Source organism: Daphnia pulicaria, chromosome 2 (assembly GCF_021234035.1).
Source record: "Daphnia pulicaria isolate SC F1-1A chromosome 2, SC_F0-13Bv2, whole genome shotgun sequence".
NCBI classification, from domain to species: Eukaryota; Metazoa; Arthropoda; class Branchiopoda; order Diplostraca; family Daphniidae; genus Daphnia; species Daphnia pulicaria.
In genome coordinates, this window is record NC_060914.1 from 12,230,241 (window position 1) to 12,249,060 (window position 18,820).

Genomic DNA, 18,820 nt, shown 5'->3' on the forward strand with positions numbered 1-18,820 from the left:
ATTCGTCCGTTTCTCCAATTTTTGTTGCTTCAAGGATTTACATTCTCCGATAATGTCAACTTTACAGCCTAGGAATTAAAAAGTAAATATTTCTACGCCTCTATCAATGAAGAAAGTTTGTTTCCCGTCGCTTTTCTGGACCGAGAGCAAACACAGGTCAGCCGTCGCCACCTCCAGATTTCAATAATCTGCTTTTTGTCATGCAAGACATTTGGACCTTTTCGACTTTCCTTCTAGTTATCAAACTGTGAGCTCAATGTTCATACATCTGAAAAAGTTGGGGAAATATACGAAGTCACCGACAAAGGGATCGGCAGCTGCAATCGATTCCAACTGGCGACAAGCTGATAGACAAAGTTATCACGTCATTGGAGAACAAAATGTGTGGTACATAATGGCAATATATTCCAAATCCGGGTTTCGTCATTTTAAAAGAGACTTTTATCAGTTTTCAGCAATTTCAATGACACAGTTCAGTTACATAAAACTGCGTTTTACACTGCTACAAGTCTAAATCAGTTTTTGTTATAATTTCCTTTTTTTCCAAGTTGATCGCAAATGAATTTTAAAAAATAACTTTTTATTTCACTTCATCCACACATCCCGCCACGTTGGATGGATAGTCACAATCGCAGATAAACTCGTTGAAAACCGTTCCAGCATCCGGACATATCTATATATCAAGACGAGATTCAACTATTATTCAAAGAAAACAATATTCGAAGACTCACGTATTCATAAGAGTAACCGTTGGAGCAATAGAAAAATGTTCTGGAGCAGTCGTTCCATGGGTTTGGATACACTCCGTTTGGTTTCCCTCTATTTCATGCATTTTTATGTCAAATTTCAACCATATCGAATTAAATTGCTGTCGTAAAATCACTTACTTGCAATCAAACTCTGATGGATAACTAGTAGGAGTGGGTGCATCAGTGACTGTAGTAGTTGCTTTAGTCGTCGTCGGGGTAGTAGTTGTCGGGGTAGTGGTGGTTGATCGGGTAGTTGTTGGGGTAGTGGTAGGGGGCCTTGTTGTGGTTGTTGTGGTGGTAGTCGTCGTCGTTGTGGTCGTCGTGGTAACAGGTTTGGGGACGGGAACAATATCTGTATTGTTGTAAATCCAGTTGACGTAATAACTGACTCGAGTGTAGATGTTGGGCAGTCGTGAATCCTGGCAATTGTCGCTGCTGTCGCCCATCCAGGCAACTCCTACAACCGAATATGTTGCCCAGTACGAGTCGTACAAATTCATCGGTCCACCATCATCACCCTTTGCAAATTACAATTAGTTATACAACAAAAAATGTGGCAAAAAGTATCAAGAATAAAATTACATAACAAAACCGACGGCCTTGAGATCCATCTCCGCAAATGATTTTATCACCAGAGAATGACCCCACTCCAGACTGTTGTTGGCATTGACCGTTGGTGCCGTCCGACGAGATGACAGTCGTCAAGGTTTTCCGCAGGTAGGCACTGAATCCGGTATTGGCTGTAAATCAATTCAATTAAATATCTTTCAACTGTTGTAATTAAAAAGTAATCCACATACAAGTGCTGGAGTAGTTTCCCCATCCGATGAGCGTGACGGGATTGCCAAGTTGATTGGAATCATCCGCATATGGAAGACAAGCCGGACGGACGTAATCTGAGGGAAAACAATTAATTTATAAAATTCGATGCAAACTGATAATGGTTAATCAAGTCTTACTGGACAAAGAAGCAGCGTAGGGCAGTTCGATGAGTGCAATGTCGTTCTCCACATCGCCATAACTCCAAGACGGATGAGTGATCCACTTGCGAGTAGAGAACTCTTGCCGGAAGTTATCATTGCTGGTGGAGGTGATGTCGTGAGCTCCTAGGCTGACGGAAATGTTGACAGCGCCGAAAGTGCAATGAGCTGCCGTCAGGATCCAGCGGCCATCGATGACTGTTCCACCGCATTGTGCCGAATCTCCGCTCCAAAAGTAAATGCGCAAAAATGCCATCCAAGGGAACTCGTTGGGAGCCACGACCGATCCAGCCACGATCCGGGAGTTCAATTGATTAGCAACACCGCACTGAATAGTAGCTGTTAAATCAAGAAACAAAACAATCAAAATGAAAATTGATATACAAATTGGAATTAGGGGTTTAACCTTTTGGTTCTTGGTGCCAAATTACTCCTCGTGCGGACAAGGGGTCGGTTTTGCAAGGAACAACATCGCCAGATTGTCCAACTGTGGTAGGCGGTAAACTCACGAAGAATAAGACGACAATGGATGCAAAGATCACCTTCATTTTGCCTAGAGAAAATGATCTAACGTTAGTAAGAAGTATCGATTGGTTCTAGTGTGCTTGAAATGTTCACTTTATATATGCAGAGAGGCAGATGAAGAAATGGAAATTACCGTTCTTATCGTTGTTGAATATGCAGTTAAGACTTATTGCGTGCCGATGAATTAGGAAGAAGGTTTTGTGACTTCATTTAGGAACGCCGCTGACATTCACATTTCGTCACTCATTGCGTACTGCTCACAGTTGTTTAGGTGGTAATAGAATCTGTGGTATAGATCGCCGGATCATTGGGTCTACTCCAACTTGCTGGTGGTGAGCCATCAATAAATCATATTCATATTGTGTGTGCACTGAAAGATTGTGTTGGATAATCTTACTTTCGAGATTCATTTGCCTTTCAAGATAGTAACTCACCGACAGCGTGGATTGAACCTGTATTTCTATCACAGAGGCATGGAATGAAGCAGAATCTGACAATTATATCCCTGTGTTGTCAGTCTCGCTGTATATCACAAACACTTGCTTCTTGCTTGCAACAGGGCCGTGGTTACTGTAAACAAAAATAAAGACTCCTGCAAACATACAGATAACAAAACACAAAGATGGTTTAACTACAGAACAGATCATGTAAATCTAATTGAAAAATGTATTTTTACCTTTCATGATTCATCACAACAGGAGAGGAACTAAAAATCCATCTACATCATGTCACACCTCACACTAATCTTCAGATATTAATGATTCATTAAAAAAACCCACAAACGAACAGAAGGATTTGAAAACTTTAACAATAATCCGGTTTTATTAAGTATAAAAAGCAAAAGGGAAAAGAACTGCATGTCGAGTTTTCGACCACGAGGGTTGTTCTATGACTGGATACTGCAGTAGCCTGGGGGAGGTCTATACCCAGAACCGCCAGAGTCATTAAGTAAACAAATGAACAACGCTAAGCAAATTATAAATAAAAATTTTACAAAAAAAGAAAAAAACAAGAAATCATTTGAATTTTGATTTTGTAGTATATATCAAGAAAAAAGGTTCTCAATTCTCATGTGCAATATACAATAGCAAGAGAAACGAAATAAATTTGAAGCGAATAAATTTCAGTTTAAGTAATATTAAATTTTATTTTAATTAATTACTGTATTGGAGACCCCACACGCCGGTACGTTGTATGGGAAGTCGCATGCACAAATTTGCGAATTAAAAACAGTTCCAGCGTCTGGGCAAATCTGCAATTTAGTGAAATCAGCAATTAATAACAAACTATTTGTTGCTATCTTTAATTTATGTAATTACGTATTCGTATTTGTTACTATTGGAGCACATGTAGAAGATGATTGAACAATCATCGAATGGATTGGCGTAGATACCGTCCGGTTTGTTTCTAAATTAATCAAATTATTTTTACATCACACTGAAAAAATGTATGGTTTGTTTTATTGTTTTTCTAAATTTACCTGCAACTAAAAACGGTCGGATCTTCCGTCGTTGTGGTTGTTGTTGTGGTCGTCGTTGTGGTTGTAGTTGTTGTGGTGGTTGTCGTTGTGGTTGTAGGTTTTGGAGTAGGAGTGATGTCGGTGTTGTTGTAGATCCAGTCCAGGTAGTACCGGACTCGACCGTAAATATTAGGAAGTCGGGAACTTTGACAGTTGACTGTAGCGTCACCTAGCGAGGCCACTCCTACGACCGTGTACGATTCCGTAAAGTTGTTGAAATAATTCATCGGCCCACCATCATCTCCCTTTTGTAAAAGGAGAAATATCAGGAAAATGTAACAACGTTTTCATCTTAGGATAAATTACATAGCAAAAACGATTTCCGGTGGATCCATCGCCGCAAATGACTTTTTCACCGGAAAAGGGCCCGTTGCCCCACAGTTGTTGGCATTGGCCGTTGTCACCGGATGAAGAAATAACTGTCGTTTGAACCTTGCGCAATTCAGGACTCAAACCGGAATCCGCTGTATCCGAAATCAACTTTAACTAATAACAATTTGATTCGAATAAAAATAATTAAAAATATACGTACGAGTACTGGAATAGTTTCCCCATCCGGCGAGAGTCACAGGATCTCCAACTTGGTCGGAATCATCGGAATACGGAAGACAGGCCGGTAAGATATATTCTGCGCATATTTTTAAATTGAGCTATTTAATTGAATTGAATTCATAATTCATTAAGTCAATTATTACTGGAATAGTTGATTTCCTGGGGCAGTTCCAGCAACGCCATATCGTCTTCCGTTTTGCCGTAATAAAAACCGGGATAAGTTTTAATATTCTGAGCCGGAACGACAACAGTTTGACGATGAGGTTCGTTTCCGGCAGACGTGTCGTGCGACCCCAAAACCACCGAAATGTTGACAACCCTGGAAGAAATTCACGATTCAAATTCTACATTGCATAAACTTTTGTTAAAGCTGGTTAAAGTTACCCGAAAGTGCAATGGGCAGCAGTTAGGATCCATTTGGATCCGATTAAAGTCCCAGTGCAAGTGGCTCTATCTCCACTCCAAAAGTAAAGATTCAGAAAAACCGTCCAGGGATATTCGTTCGGTTCCGACACTTCCCCACCGACGATCCTCGACACTGCACTATTGGCCACTCCGCATTTGAAATCTAATTTGAAACATTCAATAAAAGATTTTAAACTATTTGAAATAATAAATAGGTGAAATACCTTGATTGGCTAGTGGGATAAAATCAGCATTCTGATCCACATTCAGAGCGAAGGATTTCAACTTGCCATTGGCAATGCAAGGCTGTTGAGTCTCACGGGACAGAATGGCAGCCCAACCAAAAGACAAAAATCCAATCAGGAATAATGCCATCACCGTCCATTTCTGATGAGTAAACGACGACGCCATGGCAGCCAGCAAATTTGGTGTTTGTGTTGGATTTTGATGGGTTTGCTGTCGGCTTTTTATACCTTATTTTGAGCGGGGCTGGATAGTCATTTTAGTTGCCAAGTCATATTACCGATAATCGTTCAAGGTAAATTACAAATAAGTTCCCTATTTGAAAAAGATTATACGAAAGTCTGTGGTGCGACAACAATTTATAATGCGAGTGTTAATCTTCTTGAAGAAATTAGAATTTGTTGTGTTAGAATTGCAGAGGCTTATTACCATGTGCGTCATAGGACAATACAAGTTGCATAAATATAGATTTTCGATCCCTCAACAGGGTCCTCGATAGATACGACATGCACTTTGTAATTTGTTGGATAACGGAGGGGAATTTAATTTTTTTCAAAAGGCGAAACAAGTCAAACAATTGGTCCGTTATGACGTCAATCGTCTCACTTATTTAGTCAGTCTTTTATTGCTTCAAGTCCGAATGAATATTCATATCGTTATTGTAAAAAACCTTCCGTCTCCTAATCCATTGATGGCACATAAAGCTGCGATGAATTGCATTCAATTACGGCAGTATAAAACTGACTGTACACGAATGCCAACGATAATGCAGGCATTGTTATTTACGTGACAGGTAAAATGCGTCATCTATTTCTTAATCAGGATCGTAAATCAAGATTAAGGCATATTTTCAATTTTTAAAAAGGCGTGTCTCCTACGATCTAATTGAACGAATAATTTTCCTGTGCTTCATAGGAGCTCATATAAGTGATACGAAAGATTCTCGACTGTTCTTATGTCATGTTCTTATTCTATATAGCGCAAAGGCCTTGATTCGGTTGATGATCAAATATTACAGAGAATTTTTTATTATTCACTCTGAGGATATAACCAGAGAATCGATTTGTATTTCAATTAATTGTAAAATGATCATGTCTCATTGTTCTGATTATTTCGGCTGCTTTCCTAACGTTAAAATGAATTGGAATTAGCTTCTTTTTAACGCGCTGAACCTTCGCAGGCCGGCAAATTTCCCGGGTAGACGCAGACCAATATTTCGGGATCAAACACCGTTCCAGCATCAGGACAGTCCTGGATAAGTTTCAATTATTAGCTAGTCAACGAATGAATCTTTGGAAATGAATTCAAAAAGAATTACGTAAAGATAAGCGTAGCCGTTGGAACATTTGTAAAAAGTAGTGCAACAGTCGCAGGCCGGATTCGGGTAAATTCCGCTAGGTTTTCCTTCACAGGTAAAGTAGCTAGTGGTTGGTGCAGGCGTTGTTGTTGTGGTGGTTGTGGTTGGTCTGGGAATTCGGGGGATGCCCGTCGTGTCGTGAATCCAATCGATAAAGTAACTGACACGCGCGCAAATGTTCGGTTTCGTGGAAATCGAACAACTCGTGTCACCAATCCAGGCCACACCCACTACCGTGTAAGTGTTCCAATAGGAATTGTAAAGATTCATCGGTCCCCCATCATCGCCCTAAAATGTAACAAGGTCCATAATTGATAAATAAATTTGTTGTCGATAAGAATTCATACGTGACAAAAGTGTCGATTGTAACTCGAATCACTGCAAATGATTTTGTCGCCGTGAAAAGGACCCACTCCCTCGCCGGAGGCTTTCTGCTGACAAATTCCGGTCGTTCCGGAAGAATCGATGACGGAAGAACGGACACTCCGCAAAACTGGGCTCGTTCCGCTGTCAACTAATTATGCAGAAATCAATGTTTGTTTAAATTAGCAATCGAATCAACTAAAATTTCAAAAATTTACTGGCACTGGAATAATTTCCCCATCCGGTGATGGTTACATCAAAATCAACGAAATTTGGGTCATCCGAATAAGGCAAACAGGCCGGTCGAGCGTAATCTATTTTAAGAGATAAAAAATATTATTCATTTTATTTTTAAAAGGTTAATTTCTAGACATTTAAATACCGGACATTACGGCCGCTACCGGCAACTGAACAAGGGCAACGTCATTTTCCACTTGTCCGTAAGACCAAAGTGGATGGATGTTCCATTTCTTGGTACTGAATTCTTGTCTTGGTAAACTGTTGGAATTGGTTACGTCATGCGCTCCCAGAATTGCGGTGACGTCAACAACTCCGTAAAGACAATGAGCGGCCGTAAGGATCCATCGGTCACTGATAAGAGTTCCACCGCATTGAGCGGAATCACCGCTCCAAAACTTAACCCTCAAATAAACCATCCAGGGGAATTCGTTGGGTTTCGTCTCCATACCACCAACTATTCTGCTGATTGGCCGATTGGCAATTCCGCACTCAACAGCTCCACCTGTAAATGTCAAGTGAAATTACAATTGAATCAATTAATTTAAACAGGAAATGCTTACTTCCATTGACGAGCAACATGAAAATGGACAACAAACTAAAAATGACCCTCATTTTCTTTTATTTGGGAATCTTGTAACTGTTCGTTCCGACTTCCGACCGCTGTGTAATTTGGCAACTTATTGCTACTGGGTTCCGACGACAGACTTTAAATACCCTGAGAGATTTTGGGCAGAGTTCCGATTGCCTTAGGACTGCAGGTTTGTGCATGATTTATTGGCGCAATCTAACATTCTTTTGTAATTTGTTTTTTAAAAAATTGGATTTCGTATTTTTCAGGCGGCAAACGAACAAACGTTGGACATGTTGAAATCTTGAAGAAAATATGGTGGTTTTATTTGTTAGAATACCGAGCGCAAACATCGACTCATTTTTATTTTAAGCTGGAATCTGATAAAACTTGAATGTCACGGTGGAAAGATCTTTTGTTTGTCGACGGATCAGAGTCTTAATATTTACGACCCGTCAACATTAAGATAACGTTTTAAAATTTGGAAGAATTTTACACGACACAAAATTGAGTAAACATTCAACTGAATATTCATTTGGTAACTGGTTTCCTTCGTAAAATTTCATAATTTGTTAAAAACGAAGCATGTGAAATTGTGTGAAATTAAATTGAGTAGAAATTATCTAAAAGTTGCTGTTTAGCAGCACTTGGCTACCAGACGACGCCGCAATGGAAAAAGCATTTCTCGGAAATTCTAGAAAAATTTACGTGTTGTTCAGTTCAGTCGTTTGTTTGCCGAGTCTTTCGACGGGTCTCTTTGAGTGAGGCAAAAATGTCTTGCGATACTCCATCAGAGTTGGTTAGGTAATTCGTTATCACATAAAGCTTTTGACATGGAAACACTGACTGACTTAACTTTTCTTTTACAGTAAGGCTAATGCAGCTTTTGTCAATGAAAATTATGAGGAAGCAGTAGAGGTGATTTGCTTGACTAGTTTACAACAGTTTGAGTAGCACTGAACTAACCACTTCTCTTTTTTAATTCTAGTTGTACAATGAAGCTATTAAAATTGTAGATGATTTACCTGAATATTACACAAATCGGGCTCATGCTCTGCTGAAATTGGATCGTTTTGCTGAATCCAAAAGTGATGCTCAAAAAGCCACAGAACTGGATCCTAGCGACTCTAAAGCTCACTTGAGGAAAGGAATAGCTTGCTTCCATCTGCAACAGTTTGAAGAGGCACTTGAAGCCTTCCAAGAAAGCTACAAACATGGGGGTACTTGTTCCTCCATTTTCCATGAATACTCAGTACAGCAGCTTTTCTTTCTAGGAAAACATCCATCAGATGGTGTCAGACAATGGATTACTTGGACAGAAGAAAAACTGGCCAAATGTAGAAAGATTCCTTTGGTCATCAAGCACGATTGGTACCAAACAGAAAGTCATGTTTGTGTTACTGTTCTCGCCAAGAATCTCAACCCTGATGCTGTCAAAGTAGATTTTGCTGCATCAACAGTAAGTTTTTATCTAAAAAAAATGATGTAGCAAAAGTTATTGACACTTAAATGTGTGTTTCATAGATGGCGATGAAAGCAAAACTACCGGATGAAACGGATTACGAGCTCAATTTGAATTTGTCTTACCCAATCGTGCCTGACCAAAGCTCCTTCTCAGTCATGAAAACCAAAGTCGAGATCAAAATGAAGAAATGCGATGGTATTCGATGGGGTTCACTCGAGGGCCAATTGCAAGACAACGTCAAGCAGATTCCTGTAGCCGCAGCATCACCTTCTGAACAGCCGCCAGTCTACCCATCATCATCTGCCAAAAAGATTAATTGGGACAAGATTGAGTCGGATATCAAGAAGGAAGAAGAAGAAGAGACACCTGAAGGGGAAGCTGCTCTCAATCATCTGTTTCAAAAGATTTATGGCGAAGGATCGGATGAAATCCGCCGAGCCATGAACAAGTCATTTCAAGAATCCGGTGGAACTGTACTCAGCACAAACTGGGACGAAGTAGCCAAAGAGAAAGTTACAGTCAAACCGCCTGATGGAGTCGAGTTCAAAAAGTGGGACGAGAAATGAACTACCTGCCATTGAAAAATAATTTTACCGTCCTATACATTTAAATGGGCCGTTTTTGTTTTTGAAATAACTTGCTTCTAATTTGCCTCCTGGATTGTGTCTTCATCTCGGGTTCTTTTTTGAAAATAAATCGTTCTTTTTGCGCCACAATTTTGTTATGTCCAGAAATCGATAACTAATTGCCACGGTAACCGTTTCAAACTAGTTTTATTTACACCATGGAGCTTTCTAAACTTGATATCAAAGGACTAGCTTTATTATTGCAAAAGGTTTAGATTAATTCAACCTCAAATTAAATTTAACTTACCACCAATTTAATCGATTGGTTAATCAGGTTTATCTTCCAATGATGGAGCATTTAGCACGTAACGAAAAAAATCGGGAATGGCTCGACACACTGACTGATTTTCAAGAGTATACAAGTTTTCATTTCACTAAACATTAAAGAAAGTAAAATTTTTATAATGAATCAACTTTAGAATATTAGTTCAATTTTTACTGCTGATTGAAGATCGCGATCTCACCAAAGTTGAAAATCCCATTAAGCCAAAGACCTCTAGTAAAGGTTACCCGGTATTGATTACAATCCTTAAATTTTAAAAATGTAAATTTTTTAAAAATTGATTTTTGAATGGAAAGACAAATTTTCCAACACTGAGGGACGAGTCCGTCTTCTGGCAGAAACAACTGATTGATCTCAGCCATCAGCAACAATGGATGGTGCAAAACTGGGGAGAAGTGACGATAGAGACGGAATCATCCTTACGCCAAGTCCACTACACTCTCAAACTCTTCCGGCTAGTCAGAGAACCAATTCAAGTGAATATTTCATCCGTGAGATTTTCTCTGAATCCTAATTAATAAAGAATTATTTTTTAAAGGTTTTTTCAGAAAACAGATCGATAGAAAGGATTGATCTTTACGTCAAATCCCTGGCCAGTGCGTTAAAGGCTGTCATACTGCAACCCAGTGCAAAATCAGGGATTCACTCAAAGTTTTCCGAATTGGTGGCCAGCAACACTCACATTCTTGCTCGATGGATGCTGCACGTCCTGCAACCGACTAATCTACTCAAACCGGAAGTGGAATTGGTCGTCAACGCCCTCAAGGTGTGGGAAATTCAATGGGCAGAATCCAAACTGGAAGTGGTCGGCAAACTAACCGGCCCGGAATTTAACGCCATGTTTCTGGCCACTCGTACAGTCCTGGATAGCATCTCCACAGTCCAGTCTCTGATCAAGGTATTAATAAAATGAAACTGAATTGAATTTTCTTTTTACCACTAGAATGTTGTAGGAGACAAAAGCTTTGAGGGAGATGTCGGAACAGATCGACGACTACTTTGCCCGTCAACGACTGATGGCCACAATTCGAGACAAATTGGAAAAAAGAATTTCCAAACTGGAAATTCGGCTCTTTTTGGTTGACAATCACGAAGAATTCCAGGAATTTGTTAAAAGTCACCAAGCGGCTCAGAAATTGACTGAAGCAGAAATCAAATCCACCATAAAACACGTCCTAGATGCTCAGTAAAATTAAAACATTTTCATTTGATTAATAAAACGTAATACCTTTTTAAATTAGCACTTCGTTCGAGGGATTGAAACTGCTGCGGAAAATCATCGACAAGTCTCATTCGCTGGCTGGAACGCATTCGGGATCTTTGGACGAATTTCTGGAACAAAATCAACGAGAGCAACTGAGTCGATTGTCGACCGAGATCCGCCTCATCCGCAGAGGATTCGACATGACGGATTACTTGAACGAGAAGGAAGCCGAGAATGTTGACATGGCCCAGCGACTGTTTGAACGTCGATTACTCTACCACCGCGTCAAAATTGCTTTGCTCACCATTTTCCCTCATCCAAATGATTGGGACGAAACGGCCGCATCAACCAAAGTAACGAGGAATGCACTTAATTCAATGCCAAAATTACACTTTAACTTCTTTAACAGATCAAAGAGCAGTACATTGAATTGGCCAAATACTTGAAGTCGACAGAGGATAAATTGCACAATAAATGGTTTACAACTGTGCAGAAACGGGCCAACAAAGCCATGGCTCAGCCCATCCTGAAAAAGACAGCCAAAGGATATGTGACGACACTTCAAGACACTTTGCAGACCATTTGGGACGAAACTCGATTATTTTTACAGACGAGATTCCAAGTTCCGCACGTCTGCCACATTTTACTGATGCAAAAACCGGATTTGATCCATCACAATCGAGCCATCGTGGCCATCCTGGAACGTTTGACCTCGGTCGTCGAGAAACTTACCCCGTTCGAATATGTTGTCCTCACCAGCTGCTACTCTTCAGTGGAGGACGGATTGAATTTAGGAACGACTCACGTCACCTGGCCTTCCCTTTGCCTGGACAATTACATCCAGGAGCTGATGGAGAGTGTCGAGAAATTTCAGGGAATGGCGGAAGATGTGGCCCTCATCTCTTCTGTTTTGGACAAACGAATCGCCCAGATTAACGATTTCCAACTGTTGGTCGAGTCTCAGCACGACCTCAACCCAGTCACCGGTAGTGGCCCACCCTCTGCTGACCAGTTTTTCAAAAAGTTGAGTCAATCGGGAGACGAATTCTTCCTCAACGTGAGGCGGATCGTCTCCGAATTGCCACCCATTCTTCTCCAGGTAAAAAAATGACGAACCAATAAAATTTTACATTTACGTAATAATTCAATCGCTTCCAGGTGGAGAGTATCGTGTGCAATTCGCAAACAGGATCGGCTCCTGAATTGCAAAACTATTACGACTATTGGCGAGAGAAGATTTACGTGGTAATTTTGAAAGCAGTTCAAACTAGATTGTTTGAGGCGCTGTCCAATTTACTTGAGAAGGGACCGGCCCAGTTTGTCATTCAATTATCCCTCCGAGATGCTAAGGTGGTGGTCGAGCCGGACTTGGAATCCATCGAACGCGACATATCCAACATCTCCCATCACTGGATCGAACGCAGTTCCTTGGTGTCTGAATGGCAGGAAGGATCGTGCAACGCCTTGCCGGTGGACCAACGATCACTTTACGACCGGCTGAGTCGTGAGCCGTTGCTCAAAGTGACACTCCAGCGGGACCAGGATCACTGCAAACACCTAGTGGGAAAACTAAGGGGCATCATCGACAGGTGGAAGGATTGCGCGGAATTGTGGAGTGTCAACAAGATGGGAGCCTGTGAAAAGTTGAGAGGCACCTCGCCCACATTGTCCCAATACGACGAGCAAATGCAACATTACCGAAACTACTGGAGCGAAAGGGTTGGTGCAATGGAGGCCCAGGTGGTCACATCTTGCGTCACTCTGCAGATGAAACAATTGAAAATGGCGGCGACGGAACACATCAGGGAATGGATCCGCCAATTGGGGGCCACCTGGTTGGCTGCTACGAAAGAAAAACTGGAAAAAGTCGAAGAGCTGATTAAAGTTAGACACTTGCAGGTAGACGGCAGCACGGAAATCGACTGCGAAATCCTAATGATGGAAGTGCAAGAAAGTTGGCACCGATTGTATCACTACAACGTCGTCGTGCCCGAGGAGAACAAGGCGAAATTCAAGGGCGTCCACAAAATGCGTCGAGTTCACGCTAAATTGAAAGCAGTTCAATTCAATCCCAGCAAGAAAAAAAAGGGAAAAGATGCAATGTAATGAGAGCGAATCGTTTTTTCGACAATAAGTAAACGTGCTATTAGTCGTGAATGCTTTTGTATGTTTGTTCTAAAATTCCAGTTTTTCGTAGAGTGAATGAGAGAGCGACAAGTGTTGAGAAATTTCGTTGGGATCACCCCAGAAGACGCGAGGGACCTGTCGAATTGAAATGTTTAGACATTTTTGTACGTTGAAATCAATTTTGTAATGTCATACCTTGAGGTCCTTAGCCTTGCTCTCTTTTGATGTGTATTCACGCAGAATGTATTGATTATCTTTCTCGTAATAGAGTCGGGTGTCGTTGATGCGGATGAGGACGTCATCGACGCGCAGGTAGAAACGCAATAAAACAAAGAATCCGCTTGGCATGGCTCTCTGGTGACAACATTTGATATCAACTTTACAAAGAATGTGGATAAAAAATGCAGATTCATACCACTTTGATGGAGAAAGAGGCGCAACCGTGATCGGCGAGCTCATCCTCGTATAAATGAATTTCATCAAAGAAAAGAATGGCTTCCTTTTGTTTCAGTTTCTCCATGTCAATCCTCAAGTCGGTTGCACTGACTTTCAAATCTCCAAGGACAGTCCCCCGATAGTCTGTTGTAAAGGTCCAGTCAAATGGATGGCTTACTTTGTGTGACACATTCATGTCTGCTCTGATTTAAGAATTAAAGATGGCATGAATGAAGCAATCATATTATGGTAATTTTTAGAAATGATCTTTACCTGGATTCTTTCCAAGCTTCTGCTATCGCAACCTTGACTGGATCTTCCTTGTCATTTACTAACTTCAAGGCATCCAAGGCATTGAATTCAATTCCAGAACCATTGGAGAGCTGAATTCTTAAAACATTATCGGGAAAAACCATGTCTGGCAGATGGGGGATTGACAGATCATGAAAAGCAGCATGGCGATCTTTACTGGGTGAGTTTCCAGTTGACTTGGAAGGAAGAATGTGGCTCTTAACTGTTTGTATAGTCCATGGTAGAAAGTCAAAGCTCTCTTCCGTAGCAGCTGGAGTGGAAACAACGTTCCTGCTCATACCTTATTTATATCGAGTTAAAATGTACCTAAATCAAAACACTACTGTATCTTTTTTGGCAAGAAAGAAAATGGGGCTGTGGGATAACAATTTTTACAGTTGTCTTTATCAATTTTAATCCTTATAACCCGGCGGAAGTCAGCAGATAACTCGTTTGAATAGGGGACCAGGTGTGCGTGATGAAAAGAAAACCTATGTCTATGGACTAGCAGACGAACTTAAAAAAATCGTTAATTATTGATATTTTAATATAAAAGAAATGAGAGAATTGAAATAAAATAACTGTAATTTCAAATTTTTGTGATTAAAAACACAAACTGTTTTTTAGTTTTTTAAATCGTTTAGTTTACTTGATTAAAAATGTGGCAACTGAGAACTGACGAATGAATAATAAACGAATGGCAACGTATTGTTGTGAAATCCCTACTGACTAATTTTTCTTGATAAAAAGTTTGACAGCCGGAATCAGCGATATTATTTCGGTGTTTTGAAAATATGGATATTATTTTTCACGAAAAGGTATTGCTATTCTTTTAAGGTGTTTTACATTGCTTTTTGAACACTGTGTAATGTGTTGAACCAAGAAAACGTTTTAAATCATGTCTTGTCAATCTATAGCAACAAGGGTCGTTATGCGCACAACACTGTCTAAATGCGCTTCTTCAAGGACCTTACTTTACTGCTGTTGATCTAGCTACAATAGGGCATCGTTTCGATGAAGAGGAGAGAGCTCGAATGGCTGAAGCTGGAGTCTCCAGTGAAGAATACAATCGGTTCCTTCAAGTAAATTTCATCATCATAATTTGTTTCCGTTTTCAACAAAATAAAATAACTAATGTGTTTACTTAGGAACCATCATCTAATGTGGATGACAGTGGCTATTTTTCAGTCCAAGTCATCTCTGAAGCACTCTCGGTGTGGGGACTAGAACTGATTCCTTACAATTCTTCAGATCCACGTGCAGCTGTGACCAGACAGTGCCCAATGTAATTATGTAATGCAGGAATATTTCAAAATATTTATTACAACACATTTCATGTTTTTTTTTCCAGAAACGAAAATGCCTTCATCTGTCACTACAGAGACCACTGGTTCTCTATTCGAAAACTAGGCAGTCAATGGTTCAATCTCAATTCCATCCTGTCAGGCCCTGAACTCCTTTCCGACACATATCTTTCCCTCTTTCTGGCCCAGCTGCAGACTGACAAATATTCCATCTTCATAGTTGTAGGTGACTTGCCTAGTTGTGAGGCTGACAAGGTCTTGAGTGTAGCCCCCCTCTCTCCCCGCCACTTTAGAAAAGCCCCAACCAAGAAACAAGAACCAGAAGAGGACGACGAACAACTGAAGGCTGCACTAGCCATGAGCTGGAAGGAAATGGAAGAAGGAGATGACCAAGAAGCCCTGAACAAGGCCATTCTACAGAGTTTGCAAAGCAGCCAGCAGGGTCAAGAACTGCCAGCAGCTATCGCCCCAGAGGCGAGCATCAGCACTGTCGACGAGGATTTGAAACGAGCCATTAGCTTAAGTTTAAGTCAAGATCACGGGGAAACATCTTCGTCTACCGCAGAGGCCTCCACGTCGTCGGCCATCTCCGATTCGGTTGAATTCATTCGACAAAGGAGACTTCTCCGATTAGGACAGTCAGCCACATCGCCAAATAACCCTTGAATAAATCAATTGCCTTTTTTGTTTTCATCCTTTTGTTATTTTCAGTGTTTAAAATATTCCGGAAAAAAAGGAAGTGATTTTTGTTTCCTTAAAAAAAAAACAGTGGAGTTGTCTAAATTCAATTTTGTAATAATATGATTTTGTCTCTTTGTTTTGAAATTCATGAGCTAATAATCCGACTGCTATCGACTTGATTAAATGATTTGTGTACAATTCTAAAAGCGAATCGGATTGAAAATAATGGTGTTTTGCGAATTTGTTTAACGTCTCTTAATACTTTGTGAATTGATATTTAAATATGCGCCAGCAACGGTTTGTTGCCATTTAAATATTGAAATGCGATAACAATAGAGCAGCAAGCTGACAAGTAAATGCAATACACACAACACATTCAATGACATTTTCTAAAATATTTTTACTAGTCTGGATTGGAATAAAAATGCCACTGATTTGGTGGTAGGGAGATGGAAAGCAATGTCAGCAAACACAGACGTGTTTAATGATAATGTGCGTTTATTCCCGCGTTTACTCAAATTTAGCAACTGATCAAACCCAATTTTCCAATTCAAACAGTGCGCCAACTGCTATTTACGAGTTGGGCTATTTGCTGCAATTGTGGACCACCTGCCAAAAAAAAAAAAAAAAGTTTAACACGCTGTGAAAATAATCAATCGATATAGTGAGAATGTGAGTCCTATAAAAAGGCGATGTCAAATTACCAGTGATCGCCGACGACATAGCATTCGTCGAAAAAGGTAATTATGATTCGATTTGTCACTGTAGTATTACTACTGGCTTGGTCGTGGAATTGGGCGATTGCCGAGTCCATTTTTGAAGACGACTACAATGTAAGGAAACTTTTGTGATTATTTCAATAAGTTTTAAAATATTAGTTACATTTGCACCGCGTTTTTAAAAGAGGAAATTTGTTTACAATTCTGAATTGGGAGGTGATGAGCTTCAAGGATCAGATTCTTCCAAAGCCGCAAAGGCAGACGCACCCTGTGGACCAACCTACAAAAGTAAAAATAATTATATTAATTTAATTTATTATGTAATCGACAGTTAAGCTCATTTAATGTAACCTTTTTAGTTTGTCGTGACTTCAATGCAACGACAACCAGCGGAATCATTCAACCGTTGGATCCGATGATAGTGGGACCATCGCCGAAAATGTGTTCCTTCTCCATCGTGGCACCGCCCGGTTATCGCATCCAAATGACTTGCTCCATCGTCCAGATTAGTAGAAGTTGCAGTTTTCTAAAAGTAAAACGATTTGTACCTTTTTTTTTATAATAATGTTTAGCACTCAAATTTGTTTGGAGAATAGTTACGTGACGGACAGGTGATTTTGGCTGATCCACCAACCGTCGATGAAGTCTACACTTCCAACGGCAACGTCATTGTGGTGGATTCTCAACTGCTGCACTACGGAAACACGTTCGATTGCAAGTGGACAATGATTGCGCCAATTACAACTACAACTACATCAACAACAACTCAAAGACGTGATTATTAAAACTATATTTTTCTATAATTGAGCGTATACTTTACGTGATTAACGTGCTGCAGCACTGGCGACTGAATGTGGCCGATCAAAATTCACGTCGTCGAGGATCTTGGGTGGAACGGAAGCGAATCCCAACGAGTTTCCGTGGATGGTCCACCTCGTCGTTAACAAGGACGGAGGGCCGTATACGTGCGCTGGAACTCTCATCAGCAACCAAGCCTTTGTGACGGCCATGAGCTGTTTTCTAGACAGCAAAGGAAACTTGTCATGGAGCGGCTTTACAACCATCACGTTGGGAGCGCACGACTTTAGCAGCAACAGCAACGACCGCAATCGTCAAGTCGTCCAATGGACCAGTGGACAGCTGGGCAGTTGGCCTCAATATGCAGTAGAGGGGGATTGGGCCATTTTTAAGTTATTGAAACCTGCTATTTTAAACGGTAATCGCCAGCAGCATCTCTCACGTCTTTTGTTGAGAAATGACCAGCACCAAACTAATCATGATTCCCGCGCAAATGCAGATTACGTCCAGCCAGCATGCCTGCCGTTTGCCAACGAACCGGATCACTTGAACGATCCCGTCGTCCTCACCGGATGGGGCGACTACATTCCTGGTAAACCTATAAAACCTTATAAGCGTTTTAATAATGAAACAATTAAATAGAGACAAATTATTATTTGGTTGGGTTAATTCACGAGGCGTTCCGAGCCCTGTTTTACGCAAAACGACAACGACCGTCATCTCCTCGGCTGGAACAAACGGCCAGTGTCAGCAGACGGCTGGAATAGGTCCGTTCTCTGGCAACAATATCATTTGCAGCGACGGATCTAAAGGGCGTCGCCTTTGTAAAGTACGTATCTATCACACCCCAAGGTTATTTAAATGCGCTAACCTGTTTGACCGGAATAATTCAACCAGGGTGAAAGAGGAGGGCCGCTGAACTACTACAACAAGGAGCTGGGCCGGTGGTTCTTCATAGGAATCGGCATGATGGGAGACGAAAGCAATTGTCTAACCAACTGCAAACCAAACGTATTCACGCGTGCCAAGGCAATATTACCGACGCTTTGTGCTTGGAGCGCTGTCACTCCTCCAGACGGCAAATGTAGTTAGGCAAACCACAGGAATCCTATTTGAATACAGTCGTGACAACATTGCCCTCAAACCCAACATGACCTGAAACGTACTAATAAGACTAATAATAATAAGTAAACGAATACAATTCAATCAAATCAATGCAGACGTGATCTACTTAATTTTACTCTAGCAAAAATGTGAAAGTTGGCAATAACCCTAAAATGGATTGGAATGAAATAGCAGCATGTACATACAAAATGAAATAAAATATTTTTTTTAGTTAAGGGAGAAATCAGAGAACCAGTACTAGACGGTAATAGAAACCAAGTT

General features: G+C 40.7%; 9 protein-coding genes across 12 annotated transcripts; 5 read left to right on the plus strand and 4 right to left on the minus strand.

The window, feature by feature from the left end:
* Positions 1 to 383: 383 nt before the first annotated feature.
* LOC124326207 (chymotrypsin BI-like) lies at positions 384 to 2,603 on the minus strand. 3 transcript variants are annotated; one of them, XM_046784917.1, is made up of 8 exons: positions 2,388 to 2,603; positions 2,136 to 2,282; positions 1,709 to 2,068; positions 1,550 to 1,645; positions 1,332 to 1,489; positions 888 to 1,267; positions 732 to 819; positions 384 to 673 (listed from the first exon to the last, which is right to left on the minus strand). In XM_046784917.1, exons 2-8 carry the CDS (start codon positions 2,275 to 2,277, stop codon positions 581 to 583), a joined length of 1,317 nt encoding a protein of 438 aa, XP_046640873.1. In that variant the 5' UTR covers positions 2,278 to 2,282; positions 2,388 to 2,603; the 3' UTR covers positions 384 to 580. The 3 variants fall into 3 exon arrangements, with proteins under 3 accessions (XP_046640873.1, XP_046640872.1, XP_046640871.1); XM_046784916.1 differs by having other exon boundaries at positions 2,348 to 2,603; XM_046784915.1 differs by lacking the exon at positions 2,388 to 2,603 and having other exon boundaries at positions 2,136 to 2,329.
* A 669-nt stretch (positions 2,604 to 3,272) lies between these two features.
* On the minus strand, positions 3,273 to 5,182 carry LOC124326226 (brachyurin-like). Its single transcript, XM_046784939.1, has 8 exons — positions 4,955 to 5,182; positions 4,710 to 4,893; positions 4,469 to 4,644; positions 4,306 to 4,401; positions 4,080 to 4,237; positions 3,735 to 4,018; positions 3,574 to 3,661; positions 3,273 to 3,506 (listed from the first exon to the last, which is right to left on the minus strand). The coding sequence occupies exons 1-8, from the start codon at positions 5,139 to 5,141 to the stop codon at positions 3,405 to 3,407; spliced, it is 1,275 nt and encodes a 424-aa protein (XP_046640895.1). The 5' UTR covers positions 5,142 to 5,182; the 3' UTR covers positions 3,273 to 3,404.
* Positions 5,183 to 5,974: 792 nt separating this feature from the next.
* Positions 5,975 to 8,657, minus strand: LOC124326293 (brachyurin-like). Of its 2 annotated transcripts, none has more exons than XM_046785031.1 (6): positions 8,527 to 8,657; positions 7,076 to 7,435; positions 6,912 to 7,007; positions 6,678 to 6,844; positions 6,292 to 6,618; positions 5,975 to 6,224 (listed from the first exon to the last, which is right to left on the minus strand). In XM_046785031.1, the coding sequence occupies exons 2-6, from the start codon at positions 7,377 to 7,379 to the stop codon at positions 6,132 to 6,134; spliced, it is 987 nt and encodes a 328-aa protein (XP_046640987.1). In that variant the 5' UTR covers positions 7,380 to 7,435; positions 8,527 to 8,657; the 3' UTR covers positions 5,975 to 6,131. The 2 variants fall into 2 exon arrangements, with proteins under 2 accessions (XP_046640987.1, XP_046640986.1); XM_046785030.1 differs by lacking the exon at positions 8,527 to 8,657 and adding an exon at positions 7,494 to 7,637.
* Positions 8,154 to 9,682, plus strand: LOC124326347 (protein SGT1 homolog). Its single transcript, XM_046785107.1, has 5 exons — positions 8,154 to 8,305; positions 8,371 to 8,419; positions 8,490 to 8,721; positions 8,776 to 8,960; positions 9,026 to 9,682. Exons 1-5 carry the CDS (start codon positions 8,274 to 8,276, stop codon positions 9,530 to 9,532), a joined length of 1,005 nt encoding a protein of 334 aa, XP_046641063.1. The 5' UTR covers positions 8,154 to 8,273; the 3' UTR covers positions 9,533 to 9,682.
* Positions 9,683 to 9,840: 158 nt separating this feature from the next.
* Positions 9,841 to 10,393, plus strand: LOC124327759. The gene is made up of 3 exons (XM_046786755.1): positions 9,841 to 9,946; positions 10,012 to 10,105; positions 10,172 to 10,393. Exons 1-3 carry the CDS (start codon positions 9,879 to 9,881, stop codon positions 10,391 to 10,393), a joined length of 384 nt encoding a protein of 127 aa, XP_046642711.1. The 5' UTR covers positions 9,841 to 9,878.
* Positions 10,394 to 10,455: 62 nt separating this feature from the next.
* Positions 10,456 to 13,185, plus strand: LOC124327760 (dynein axonemal heavy chain 10-like). The gene is made up of 5 exons (XM_046786756.1): positions 10,456 to 10,773; positions 10,829 to 11,061; positions 11,117 to 11,432; positions 11,489 to 12,178; positions 12,238 to 13,185. The coding sequence occupies exons 1-5, from the start codon at positions 10,573 to 10,575 to the stop codon at positions 13,183 to 13,185; spliced, it is 2,388 nt and encodes a 795-aa protein (XP_046642712.1). The 5' UTR covers positions 10,456 to 10,572.
* On the minus strand, positions 13,164 to 14,436 carry LOC124326447 (TIP41-like protein). The gene is made up of 4 exons (XM_046785280.1): positions 13,915 to 14,436; positions 13,622 to 13,844; positions 13,402 to 13,560; positions 13,164 to 13,341 (listed from the first exon to the last, which is right to left on the minus strand). The coding sequence occupies exons 1-4, from the start codon at positions 14,229 to 14,231 to the stop codon at positions 13,255 to 13,257; spliced, it is 786 nt and encodes a 261-aa protein (XP_046641236.1). The 5' UTR covers positions 14,232 to 14,436; the 3' UTR covers positions 13,164 to 13,254.
* A 161-nt stretch (positions 14,437 to 14,597) lies between these two features.
* Positions 14,598 to 16,300, plus strand: LOC124326374 (ataxin-3-like). Its single transcript, XM_046785147.1, has 4 exons — positions 14,598 to 14,750; positions 14,850 to 15,014; positions 15,081 to 15,217; positions 15,284 to 16,300. The coding sequence occupies exons 1-4, from the start codon at positions 14,727 to 14,729 to the stop codon at positions 15,900 to 15,902; spliced, it is 945 nt and encodes a 314-aa protein (XP_046641103.1). The 5' UTR covers positions 14,598 to 14,726; the 3' UTR covers positions 15,903 to 16,300.
* A 331-nt stretch (positions 16,301 to 16,631) lies between these two features.
* Positions 16,632 to 18,649, plus strand: LOC124326199 (chymotrypsin-like elastase family member 2B). The gene is made up of 8 exons (XM_046784902.1): positions 16,632 to 16,750; positions 16,822 to 16,924; positions 16,996 to 17,168; positions 17,233 to 17,410; positions 17,475 to 17,852; positions 17,934 to 18,026; positions 18,112 to 18,263; positions 18,332 to 18,649. The coding sequence occupies exons 1-8, from the start codon at positions 16,664 to 16,666 to the stop codon at positions 18,524 to 18,526; spliced, it is 1,359 nt and encodes a 452-aa protein (XP_046640858.1). The 5' UTR covers positions 16,632 to 16,663; the 3' UTR covers positions 18,527 to 18,649.
* The last annotated feature ends 171 nt before the right edge of the window (positions 18,650 to 18,820 follow it).